The following is a 13945-nucleotide window of genomic DNA, read 5'->3' as shown; positions in this document are numbered from 1 at the left end:
AAAGTGAGTCAGTGCACCTTATCAATAGTAGCCCACTGTGTCTTTTTTCTTCCTGGCACCCCACCAGCTCCCCTCTTTAGACCTTTGCTTTTTTCCCCACTTTTCCCTTATGTCCCTTCTTTCTCCCTGCAACTCTGAGGTTTAATTGATCCCTCTCCACTTCAGAGCCAATTAAACTCCAATTCCCACCAGGCACAGTTTTCCCTCTGGTCTTTAACATGCAGATTACCTCTCAGAAACACACTGCCTTTCTATTCCCTTTCTTTTCTTCTTTTTGAGCCCTTCAAGGAAAAATCCAAACCCATCTCACTATCATGACTGCAGCTGACCTTTGAGTGCTACTTTGCTCTCTTCAATGAAGCCTGATCAATTTCTTACAAGTCTAAGAGGTGAGATGGATAACCGGAGTCTTTCATTCTTCCAACTGGATGAATTTTATGAAGAGAAACTGCTAGCATTAAGGCCCTCCTCTCTAAGTATTGATTTTAGATAAACACTTTCTGGTGTCATACTTGAATTTACAGTATAATATAAACTGATCTGGCTAGGTGATGCAGTGCTTTGCAAAAATAATCATACCTAGTATTGGGTCATATCACTCCGTTCCCAGAGCAGCATGGTGTGTAGGCGATGCCACAGACACTCAGGAGAAAACAAAAAAACTCAGTCAGTTGCACCCACAACAAGTTTTCTGCTGCTGACAAAATCAAGTTGAAGTTCAAGGAATGAATGACAAACCTGCATAAAATCCTACTAAATTTTAAGATTCTGCATGTCTGTCTTGACTCTTAAGTGTGAAAGACCTATCCTGTGATGTTGGAGGAAGGTTCTGATGGGCTCAGTAAAAATACCTTGCAAGTCTATTACGCTGAATGAGAAGTAGTGTCTATGATAATCCAGATAATGCTGGTGTGTCCATCTGGGTTTGATGGTGTGTGTGCAAAGCTTGTCAGCACCTGTCTGCTTTCATGTAGGAGGGTAAAACCTTCAGCCAAACACCCTCTCCTCTCCGCATGAATAGTTAACCTGCTCACGCTGAATAAAATCAATCACATCAGCCTGACTTCCATGATGTCTTTCGCACACACACTTCTCTCACTTACATGCGTCTCCCATACATACACACTTCAGGTTCCTGATATTATTTTTATCGACACGGATCGGGTGTCTTGAATGTCATGTTAAGTTTTGACTTGATAAATATCAGCTGTCAATCCCATCTTCCCTCTTCCTGCTCAGGTTGACCTCAATTTTCCCCACTCATTTGCTTTCGTTATCACATTTCTCCTGTTCCTTCGCTCTTTGACCGTACATGTACTTCTGCTCCCTGTCCAGCTGAGCGTCCAAGCGAGGTTGGTGGTGATAAAGCGAGCCTCAAAAGCCCTGCGCCAGCTGGCAGAGAAGAGCAGGAAGAAAGCAAGTGATAGTAGTGGAGAGCAGGAAGGTACCAACCCAACAGGAATGACTTTTGATGAGGCTTTAGCACACCTTCAGCAATCCCAGGCCCACCTGGACACTCTGAGCCATGCCTTCATCCTGTCACTCAAAGACAGCCAGCAGGTAGGGTGCATCTGCCACAGCCTGGCTATGATTTTCTCTGAGTTTAACAATTTTTCTATATGTAACATTGTGTCAAAAATATCAATTTAACAAACAAGATTTTAAAGAGAAATGTCTCTCTTAATGTATATTATACCAAATTTGTGGGAATTCTTTTGTAGGGCTACATAAAAGTGTTGTTACAATATTGTAATATTATAAAATATGTGTTAAAAGTACTAAGCAAAGCATTTCAGAAGGTTTCTTAAAGTAATTTTATTTCTAGGTTTCCATAAGAACAAAGATATTTATGTTTCGAACAAGGTCTTCATAAGTTTGTCACCTTATTTGACTCAAAATGGACTGAAGCACATAAACTTTATTTGTAGTAAAATAGGTGGCTGATTTTTATTTTATTCCTTGACAGGTTAAAAATATGTTGTTTAAAAAGTTAGAAAGATAAAACATAATCTGGGGAGACGTGCATTGCATTAAGTATTTTCAAGCAGCTTTTTATGAAACTATGAAAAAGGTGTTAATGGTAGTACATTAACAAATAACCTCTCTGTGGCTTACATATTTCGCAGTCCTGCCTCACTGACATTTAGGCTTTAGAAAAATCTGTTAATTAAATTGAACATTTTAGGAGTAAATTTAATTCCTTAAAACACAAAATCCCCATAAATTGCAACTTCAAGGCAACATCTGGTAATCTCGGAATTTCAGTAATAAATGAGCTGAATATAAATGTACAATTTGAGCCAATTATGTTCAGTTAGCCCCAAAATAGTCCAAAAGGATAGGTTACCTTTGTAGTTAAGTTACTCGCCTGTAATACAACAGCTTGTTTTAACATGTGCTAGCATATAAAGTACTGCAGTTCTCGGAGGCAACAGGCAAGTTGACCAGACTGGCATTCTTTTGAGTAAGTGTCTCTGACATCCTGTGACAAACACACACTCACACACATAGACATTTCTCATTTCCCTACCATGAGGTGACCTTTAGTTTGACCTCCAGATGGTGTTGGCGAGTGTTTATTCTGTATATGCGGTTGCATATTTGACCGGTTCCGCTCTGCTAAGCTCTTCCCAGCCTTACGGGGGCCAGTCAAGGGTACATTAATGTAAATCTACTGGTTGCTGTTTAAATGAGCCCCCTCCTTATGGACGTATACATGGCACATGCACCATGCTGTATCTCATTAAGTAAAGTCACACTGACTTAACCCCGCTGTCGCCTCACTGTGCCTGTGCACATGTGTAAACACCGAATGAACGTGTGGCCAGAGAAACAGGACATTATGATTTGGTGAGCTGGATGTTGCTATGCGACCATTAGGCTGCATTGAGACCTGGCTTGACCACTGCACCGTGTAAGTTAGTGATATTTAGCCCCTGATTTATCTCTGTTTAGGAGCAAAAATCCTCCATAATAGAGGCGACGGTACAAACATTTCAAAGCAAGAACGTTCAGGCGCGGTCACCGGTGTACGTGTGCAGAACATGTTGTCAGACACGTTATGCACCTTAATATAACTTCTCCTCTTTTACTGGGTGAAGTGATTGCATCCTTAGAGGATAAACAGCATATTAAGGGGCAGGAAAGGCCAGATAGGAAGAGAAAGATGGATAGCTGGAGTTCTAGAGGTTCTCTTCTGCTTTAAAGGGGTCATTTATCAGATGGGCATGACCCACTGCAAAAACAGGTGCACTGACCTGGCATTAGGAGAACAAAATGCATGCTTCGGGTTTTATACACACTGCCATGCAAAAGTATTTCTACCACTTCAATTATTTTCACAATTTGTCCCATTACATTCACAGTCTTTATGCTAATAAACCAACACATGTAATGCATAATTCTAAAGTGTAAGGAAACTGGTTCACTAATGAAACGTTTATTTTTCCAATAAAAATCTGAGAAGTGTGGCATGTATTTCTTTTCAACCCTGATGGCCTTAAAACAAATTTAGTTTCACAACTTGCATTTATAAGTCACTGAATATGGGGCGCAGCGGTAGGGCAGGGGTAAAACTTGCAAGCTATATTGAGTTTTCGGTGCTTGACACAGCTGCTGTGGGTTTGACTGCCCGATCAGATGAGCTTTGCTGAATGTCTTCCCCCTCTCTCCACCTCTTTCCTGTCAGCTTATTGTCAGAAAAAATGAGAAAAATGATGGCCACTAGCGGCTAGCCCAGGAAAATGTTAAACATCACAATTATGATATACTTTGTGCTGGTCTATCATATAAATCCTAATACATTACACTGGAGATTGTTTTTGTAAAAAATGTGGAAACAACCCAGCTGTGGAAATAAGTTTGCTAGATTGTGTAAGATGCATATGTATAGTGTGATATCCTGGCAAACTGGTACAAATATTCAGGAAGGTTATAAATTGCCACACAGAATAAATATCCAAATCAAAGTCTGTTCTCTGTAAAAAAAAAAAAAAAAAAGCTTTAATCTACAGATAAGTTAACTACTGCCCCATAATTTTTATTCCTCTGAGAACTGGAGCAAAGACTGATTAATTGAAAGCTTAATATAACATTCACTCGTCATCATGTCCATTGCACATAATTAGCATATTACTAAAATCGCTGCATTTTTTCATCAGGCGCTCAGACTATATTGCCATGAACATCAGGGACCACAGTGAAACTGCTGCAGAAAAATGTTATCCATTCAGACACTCCTCAGTCTTTAATGCTGAACTGCGGATGGTTATAATATTATAATCAAGTATCCCATATGAATTCTCTGTGTCTCGTTTCAACAGAAGGAATGATAATTGGATATCAGTATCAAGCTTTTAATATTGTCTTGGTAATATAAAAAGACCCATTTTTGATTATAAAACTTAGCGTGGTTAACCTATTATCAGGAATGTTAGTGTCATGATTAACGTGCATACCAGATTGTTGAACACACTTCTTCTCTACCAGCATCTCTAATGAAATACGTAAGCAGAAAGTAAGAGCAGGGCCCCATCTGCCTGAGGCACACTTTACAGGCAAAAGTGTTAAAAAAGTCAAAATGCAACATTTCAATTTAAAGAGGTTTGGGATCAATTATGACACCCCAGGAAAAAAGTCAAACTGCTATTAATGCAGATCTAAACCTCTGTACTGACAAAACTTCTCTTAGATGGATTTTATTTGTCATTTAGATTTCTTTCAAAATGACATTTCGATGCAGTGGCTTAAAGCACACAGGAATAATAGGCAATATACACAAAACCAACAAGAAATAAATAAATAAAAAACTTTACATTAAGATAAATTTGTATATTTAAAGATAAATATGAAGTTCTGTATATAGCACAGTGGTCATGTAATATAGCATGGCATTATAGCATGGAGGTCCTTGGTGGAACTGTTCTGTCTGGAGGTGTGTGTTTGAGAAGAGGGAAAATTAATTATGCATTAAGCATTCAACTACTTTTGGATTTATTGTTTTAATAACCTCATAATGCTAACCAAGCCCAGTTTATTTACATTGTACCTTAAAACAGACTCCTTCTGGTTCTGTTTCAACTGCTGTCCTTTTTATTCCTCTCTACTTCAGGAGCAGCAACAACGCTATAGTCAACTTTACGATTTGTCGCGCTCTGAAAGGTCAAAAATATGCGAGTTAGCTGTCACAATGGCAACTGATGGACATCCTCTGGAGCAAATTAAAGAGCTTCTTCGTGTGGCTGTTGGACCGCTCGACCTGTCTGTCAAAACTGTGTTTCAAGAGGCTGTGCAGAGGGTCGTGGCAGAACTCAGGTAAGATCGCTCCCTTTCTTTCTGTTTCTCAGTTTCTCTCACACCTTTACAGATGTTGGAGCACAAGGAATTTAGGTAAGATAAATATATATTAAAACAAGATTGCAGTTTTATTGGAGGATATTGATGAAGAAAGAATTCTCCGCAGATCTTTGAAAGCCAACAGCAGCACATATCACATTTCTTAATGCTTAAATCTGCCAGTGGAGCTATCCCATTTTTATCTAATTTTATTCGACAGATGAACAAAAAGAAGCACATTACTGTGAAGTGGATACATGGGTTTCTATGTATTTCACATAAAGAATCTGAAAGGTGTGGAGTGTATTGGTATTACACCTTTACAGAAGTTTGCAAGAGAACATAGGTGAAGAAACAGTATCTTACGCTTGTGTAAGGATATACCCCACTTACTAATACACCACGTTGACTTTCTGCATGTGGAAACAGATCACTCTAAAAAACGTTTTCCTTGAAAGCCTGGATGTTCCTTGCTCATTTGACGTTTAAATAACACTGAAAAACAGAACTCAGCACAACCTAAATTTAGATGCTGCGTATTAATCAGTTTAATTGCCTGGCAACCTCACTCAAAATAACATTTCGCACACTGGCTTTTCAAAATACAGTAAGAAGCTTTTGATGAACAAAGCTTATTTAATTTTCTTATTTTGGCAGAAACAGAATATTACAGACAAGGCTTTGTTGGCTAAAAATGTGAACATATTTCAAGTCCTATGTTTTTTAGGAAGACTTTCTTTTTTTTTTTTAATAGACAGCAACAGTAGGGTTCTTAGTTGTTACAGATATTTTACTGTCAGTTTTCTTCTACATGCAGCTAAAAGTATTTTGCAACTTCTTTTACTGTCTGGGGGAAAATCCGAAGTTTTCTTGTCTTCATCCCTTTTTTTCATCCTCTAGAAACGCCTGCCAAACAACATTTTCATCCCTTTGCTCTGTTTTCATACCTGTCTTACAAGATCATACACAAAGACATGATACAAAACACTTCTTAAATCTATATATGAATAAATAGCAGGCTTAGGATCAGGCCACCTAAACACACCACCCACGACCTGATCTTTGTTGGCGCTTATCAGAAAGAAATTCACCATATCTGTCCACTCTGGGCTCAGCGTGTTGTTGGGAAGAATTCTGTCAAAAGTGAAGCCTGAACGTACACAAGCTGCCTGTGGGAGTTCTGAGCACTCAAAAGGAACGGAAAGATGATTCATGCTGACATGCCTGCGGAGCCGCTAGATTTAAAAGCCATAGCAAATACGCGGATATTGTATGACTCAGCCTGCAAAAACATCATACAGTCGTAACTGAGCTTAGTGAATAACAGAAATGAAGAGAATCTGGGTTGGAGATATGACCAATAAGTAATGGAAGGTCTACTCATTCTTTTTGCCCTTTCAGCCTTGAAGACCTCTTCGGTTTTACTGACAGAGCCACATGTAATCTGGCCATCTGATTGGCTTGATAAATGAGCACCAATCACCTTGATTATATCCCTGCCTCATTTCCTGCTTTTTTTATGGCTGCCCAATGGTGCATGGTGCAGATTAATTGCACCTGCATGTACTCACCAGCAGAAGATGATCGTGCACATCAGCAGACTCCCTCATTTGTATTCGTGCAGAAGTGCAAGCACTATCAATAATAAACACACACACACGGTTTTGCATGCATGTATTTTTGGTGCTTTTTCTCTAAATCATTATCTTCTATCATCTAGCTATCTTTAATTGATGCAGCCTTGTATAGATGTTCTCCTCCAGATTTCATCCACACCCGTATATCTGCTTGTTGGTTATATGTCTGCTCACATAGAGCTTTGCTGCAGGTAATCAGTGGTAGATTTTTTTTTTCATGTTCATTATGCTCATAAATATGCCTTTACCTATTGTTGTTGGGCTTTCTTGAAGTGTTTGGCAGTTATGAATGAGCCAGTCTGGTTTTTGGCTCCCCCAAAAACCTTTCCGGTCTGGTGCAGCAGGCGGAGCCGAGCCTTACGCTAATGGCTGTCTTTTGTATCTGTCATAACCACTCTGTGTGTGTGTGTGTGTGTGTTCTTGTCTTGGCATCACAGTGAGAACCATTTTCCCGATTTCACCATCAAATTGAGGACCGTTTGTACCAAAGTGAGGACATTTTGCTGGTCATGCACTGGTAATGGTTAGGTTTAGGGTTATTGTCAGGGTTAGAACATAGAAAGGGTTGAAAATGACTGAAAATCAATGGGAGTCAACACATGGTCCTCACTACATATAGCAAAACAAGTGTGTGTGTGTGTGTGGGTGTGTGTGTGTGTGTGTTTAAAGGAGAAAATCTAAATGGGAAAAAGCAAAAGAGAAAATCCTGTGTCATCTTCCTCCTTTTTGTAAGAACATTTGTATATTTTTGAGGTCTATATATGCCCAGGGATGAGTTTCCATTGCATGGATGCAGTCCCAGCAGCAACACAGGAAATGCGGCAGATGCCAGAACCACAAAAACACTAATGATGTTCCAGTTACTCTTTCTACTTGCAAGTTTGCGCCTTTAAATCCATTTAATTTACAACTCATTTGAAGTGAGAATTTTCTTTCAGCTTTAAATGATCTTGTCAATTAACCAAGTTTATTGAGCCTGTGATGTTTCCTGCATTCCAGATTGATTTCATGTTTTTTTTTCTGGTTCATGTTGCTAGTAGGACGGTTTCATTTCTACAAAACTGTGTTTTCTTTAAACATTTTTTTGCTGCCAGAGTCATTTGTAATCGAAATTGTCCCTGACAAGAACGTGCTTGTTGTCTCCTGACTTTATAGTAAATCTAACAATAACACTACATTGTTTTAATCTGTTTTTTAATCTGTTTCTCTTCAGTGGAGACCAAAATGCCCTGACAAATTACCCTCAACCCCTCAGAGTCCTGGAGGGGGTGGTGACGTCTGTGCACAACAATGTGCAGAGCGGGTAGGTTGTCCACTCATGCCTCTTCAAAAACCAAAAGCAAAGATCATTGTTCCTAGTGTTAGACTCATACCTCTTGAGTACTTGTGGTGAGATGTGAAATAATACCCTCTTTTGACTGTAAGATTGTGTATATCTTGACAAAGTTGTTGATCCCCATAAATCTGGAAAGTGTAAAACGGTCAGCAAAATAATGACCCAAAGCACATCTGCAAATCCACAAGAAAATGGCTGAAAAGGAAAAATGAATCAGAGTTTGTATGGCCCAGTCAACCTGAATGAAATCATGTGCTTAAAAAAGATTGTTACAGTGCCTTGCGAAAGTATTCGGCCCCCTTTGAACTTTTCAACCTCTTGCCACATTTCAGGCTTCAAACATAAAGATATAAAATTCTAATTTTTTGTGAAGAATCAACAACAAGTGGGACACAATCATGAAGTGGAATGAAATTTATTGGATGTGTCAAACTTTTTTAACAAATAAAAAACTGAAAAGTGGGGCGTGCAATAGTATTCGGCCCCTTTACTTTCAGTGCAGCAAACTCACTCCAGAAGTTCAGTGAGGATCTCTGAATGATCCAATGTTGTCCCAAATGACTGATGATGATAAATAGAATCCACCTGTGTGTCATCAAGTCTCCATATAAATGCACCTGCTCTGTGATAGTCTCAGGGTTCTGTTCAAAGCGCAGAGAGCATCATGAAGACCAAGGAACACACCAGGCAGGTCTGAGATACTGTTGTGGAGAAGTTTAAAGCCGGATTTGGATACAAAACGATTTCCCAAGCTTTAAACATCCCAAGGAGCACTGTGCAAGCAATCATATTGAAATGGAAGGAGTATCAGACCACTGCAAATCTACCAAGACCCGGACGTCCCTCTAAACTCTCGTCTCGAACAAGGAGAAGACTGATCAGAGATGCAGCCAAGAGGCCCATGATCACTCTGGATGAACTGCAGAGATCTACAGCTGAGGTCGTAATCAGTCGTACACTGCACAAATCTGGCCTTTATGGAAGAGTGGCAAGAAGAAAGCCATTTCTCAAAGATATCCATAAAAAGTCTCGTTTAAAGTTTACCACAAGCCACCTGGGAGACACACCAAACATGTGGAAGAAGGTGCTCTGGTCAGATGAAACCAAAATCAAACTGTTTGGCCACAATGTAAAACGATATGTTTGGTGTAAAAGCAACACAGCTCATCACCCTGAACACACCATCCCCACTGTCAAACATGGTGGTGGCAGCATCATGGTTTGGGCCTGCTTTTCGTCAGCAGGGACAGGGAAGATGGTCAAAATTGATGGGAAGATGGATGGGGCCAAATACAGGACCATTCTGGAAGAAAACCTGTTGGAGTCTGCAAGAGACCTGAGACTGGGATGGAGATTTATCTTCCAACAAGACAATGATCCAAAACATAAAGCCAAATCTACAATGGAATGGTTCACAAATAAACGTATCCAGGTGTTGGAATGACCAAGTCAAAGTCCAGACCTGAATCCAATCGAGAATCTGTGGAAAGAGCTGAAGATTGCTGTTCACGAACACTCTCCATCCAACCTCACTGAGCTCAAGCTGTTTTGCAAGGAAGAATGGACAAGAATTTCAGTCTCTCGATGTGAAAAACTGATAGAGACAAACCCCAAGTGACTTGCAGCTGTAATTGCAGCAAAGGATGGCGCTACAAAGTTTTAACGCAAGGGGGCCGAATAATATTGCACGACCCACTTTTCAGTTTTGTATTTGTTAAAAACATTTACACATCCAATAAATTTCATTCCACTTCACGATTGTGTCCCACTTGTTGTTGATTCTTCACAAAAAATTTGAATTTTATATCTTTATGTTTGAAGCCTGAAATGTGGCAAGAGGTTGATCAGTTCAAGGGGGCTGAGTACTTTCGCAAGGCACTGTCTGTCAATGTATTGCATGGAATGTCCAGATCAGGGCTTTTTAAAAATGCTTGGTATCAGAGATCATCACCAGTTGCTGTTCTGCATGTGTTTTTATGTCAGCTGCACCCATAGTGTTAGTCAGTGAGTTGTGCAGTCTTGTGTTGGACATTAAATGTTTAACAAGCACAGACCCTTTTCATTTCCACCACTCGCAAAGCTGTATTACAGGCTGTGCACATTATGTTAATCTAAAAAACTTAAAGTTCCCCTATTTGTGGCAAAGTCTGTTTGCTACTGCAGCTCTCTGTCTGTCTGTGTCATTTTAGCTTAGAAATCCCCACAGAGCTGTCCATGTCATGGAGAGTTGTACAGAGAGTAACTGAAACACAACTCATTAAATTTTATGATATTTGAAACAAAGTTAAAACTTTATAAAGTTTTTTTTTTTGCACACAGTTAATGTAATTAAATTAAAATGTGTTACCAGCAAGTTATTGTACAACAGTGTTACCCTAGGACATCAGAAAACAGTTCAGCAATAACACATCAGCAGGATGTGTTGGTTAACTCCATGTTGAAGCAGAAAGTTAAATGCTGTCCTGGAGAAACTGTTGGTACAAAGTAGGCTACAAAACAACATAGAGTTCACTGAGACAAAAATCACAATACTATAGTAGACAGTGCAATAGTCTGTTATTTTTTTTCTTTTCCAAGTGGCTGTTGAATTTTCTTTAGCTTGCATCGTATTGAGTGTTAGCTTGAATGCACTGTCAAACTGAATGTCTTGGTTGTATTGAATTACAGCCAACCTACACTGTGAAATATGCCATGGTGCTTTTTAATTGAAATTCTATTTGCCATTTTAAGACGTAGTGATAACTAGGAACATTTTATTCCAGCATTTAAGGCTTGAAATAACTTTTCTTTACTAAGACTATATTTAGTGTCTGTTTTGCTCATATGAGTTCAATTCAAGGTTTCAAAATCATTTCTGATACCAAAGCAGTCCCTGATCAATTTAATTCAATTGGATAAAATCATTAAGAGGTCTTTGCAATTCTATTGCAAATCTATATATTGACAAGTCTTATTTGAGTACTGGGTACAGTGGCCAATGTTGAAAACTTGTTCATGCCAGAAAGCTATTATTGGTTCAGGTTTTATCCTTTATGTTTTGCTGAATGATTTCAGAACTCGAAATGTCTCCCACTTTTTGTTTTCAGGCTGTTTATCACTGTGAAATAATATGTTTTGTGCAGTTTTTTTTAAAAGACATGAGCTCAACCTGTTGATCTCTTCTGAGAGTAACCCACACACGTCTCCTGTCAGTCTAAGCCGTCCATATCTCCCTCAGCCTGCCTGACCGCTGTCTCTCTCCCTCTTCCATCAGTGACAGCACTGTGACTTCAGATGACCTGCTGGCTTGGCTGCGTCCATTCTGCGGTGACGCATCCCTCCCCGTACGGCCTCGTATCGACGTGCTACAGATCCTGGAGAGTAACTTCAGTCTCAGAGACAGTGACGTTCGTCTTCTCCTGCTTTACAGGACTCAGGCTGTGCTCAAAGACAGAGAGGTGATACAAACACACATGGCAATCACTTGCCCACTGCACATTGAGTGTTAATTTTGCAGTATTTGAGAAATTGCTTTTATTCCCAGCATTAAGCTAAAAAATAATTAATTCTAAGGAGATTAGAGAGGCTTAGTTATATTTCTTTTGAGAATGTACTTGAAATTAAGGATAGAAAAGAAGAATGAATTAGAAGAATTAGAAAACAGGGAAAGGGGTGGATCAAGAAATCACTCAGAGCAACATGAAATGTTGTAATTTAATAAAGTAATTTGCTTCCAAATTCTGCACACTTTGGTTCCACGGAGCCACATTTAGTTATAATCCTTTAAAGATGCCTAAATCTGTAGTTTTTGATACTTCCTGAGGGTCGTTCAAAGTTTTTCTTTGCATTTGGGCTCCTTCTTCAGTGATTTTCAGTCACATCCTTGTGCCTGCATGACAGCATATTGAGCAGTGGATGCTTAAATACTTTGAAAAGGATGAAACATACGGGGTTCTGCTGACTTTATATACACAGTCTAAGTATAAGCAAACATACCACAGGGGAAGATGGGTACCTTTATTGGCCATTTTCAGAAATCTTCTAGGTAAACATTTTACCAGTATCATATGGGTAGTTTTTGTTGTGGTCATTATTTAGAAAGAGCATATTAAATTATTTTATAATAAATGGCTTCCCATAACAACTAACAATAAGTGAAAGAAACACTTTTTATTTAAAAAAACAAAAACAAATCTTAAACTTTACATGGGTATTTAAACTTAACAGCACGACTGTATAAAATTACCTTACTGGCAGGTACCAATTGACAGAGGGTCTTAGTGAAACATCCTGCAACATTAAGAGAAGCTGCACCCAGCTGTAATCTCATCATTCAACATAGATTTTAATGCCAGGTCAGACTGTCTACATTTGTCTGAATCGGCCTGGATGAGTTAATTCCAGTTCCTGCAGATCCAATTAAAAATCAGTCTTTCATTACGTTTCATGTTTAGACACAATAGTGGTTTAGCCCTTGAGTTTAGGAGTCTTTCAATGGATTCAATTCAGTTTATTTATATAGCGCCAATTCACAATACATGTTGTCTCAAGGCACTTCACAACAGTCAGGTTCATACATTCCAATTAATCCTAACCATTGAACAGTGCAGTCGGAGTTAGTTATTTATTCAAATTGGATAAAAGGTTTTTCTGTCTAAGGAAACCCAGCAGATTGCATCCAGTCAGTGACTTGTAGCAATCACACCTCCTGGATGAGCATGTAGAGACAGTGGACAGTCACTGGCGTTGACTTTGCAGCAATCCCTCATACTGAGCATGCATGTAGCGACAGTGGAGAGGAAAAACTCCCTTTTAACAGGAAGAAACCTCCAGAAAAACCAGGCTCAGTGTGAGCGGCCATCTGCCACGACTGACTGGGGGTTTGAAAGAACAGAGCAGAGACACAAAGAGAACAAAGAAGCACTGATCCAGGAGTCCTTTCTATGGGAAGGAAAAGTAAATGTTAATGGATGTAGATCCTTTAGTCGTTTCACCTAGAAAGAAAGAACAGATCAACTCTGAGCCAGTTTTCAAGGTTAGAGTCTGAAAGAGAGCACATACAGTTAGTTACAGTTAAGCTCAGTCAATCACCATGTCTAAGAGAGAGAAAGGGTTAAACATTAAAAGACAGGGCCAAGTGGATCATCGGTAGAGGGTGAGCATTAAGTTGTTGCCAGCAGTAGCTTGGACGATGCCCCTCTCCAGAAAGGTGTCACAGGTAGACACAGAGTCAGGCCAGGTGTAGCTTCTAGGAAGAGAATAGAGAGAACAAAGTTAAAAGCTGAAATAACAGCAAATAATGCAAAATTGGAGAGTAGTGTGAGAATGTAGCGAAGAAGGTGAAAGTGATCATTATTTCCTCCAGCAGCCTAAGCCTATAGCAGCATAACTACACAGATAGATGAAAAAAGTAAAAAAGCCAATAGTTGAAAAATGGTTGGATAGCACACCTTTTGCTTGAATTGTATTTAAAGAGAAGCAATGGATTTTCTCATTTATGTCTCAAGAAATGTTGAAAGCAATCATAACAAGGCCTGACACACTGCACATCTCTGCAGTCTGGTGTTTATGAATTTTACAAACTCAGTTATTTTAAAAAGCAACTTCTAAAATAGCAGATTTTGAGGATTGATTCTATAAATATTTGTTCCTGTATGTT

At 39.2% G+C, this 13945-nt stretch overlaps 1 protein-coding gene across 5 annotated transcripts in view; it reads left to right on the top strand.

Moving 5' to 3' along the window:
• nbas (NBAS subunit of NRZ tethering complex) overlaps window positions 1-13945 on the top strand; it is a 233695-nt gene that overhangs the window by 159572 nt on the left and 60178 nt on the right. For all 5 annotated transcript variants that reach the window (XM_047387102.1, XM_047387101.1, XM_047387103.1 and 2 more), the window contains exons 46-49: window positions 1336-1560; window positions 5111-5313; window positions 8185-8274; window positions 11561-11744. In XM_047387102.1, the coding sequence (XP_047243058.1) occupies window positions 1336-1560; window positions 5111-5313; window positions 8185-8274; window positions 11561-11744 (702 nt within the window). The remainder of the gene's footprint in view (window positions 1-1335; window positions 1561-5110; window positions 5314-8184; window positions 8275-11560; window positions 11745-13945) is intronic.

This window comes from Girardinichthys multiradiatus, chromosome 15 (assembly GCF_021462225.1).
Source record: "Girardinichthys multiradiatus isolate DD_20200921_A chromosome 15, DD_fGirMul_XY1, whole genome shotgun sequence".
Lineage (NCBI taxonomy): Eukaryota > Metazoa > Chordata > Actinopteri > Cyprinodontiformes > Goodeidae > Girardinichthys > Girardinichthys multiradiatus.
The sequence above is the reverse complement of the archived record's forward strand: the minus strand, read 5'-3'. Positions and strand labels throughout refer to the sequence as shown.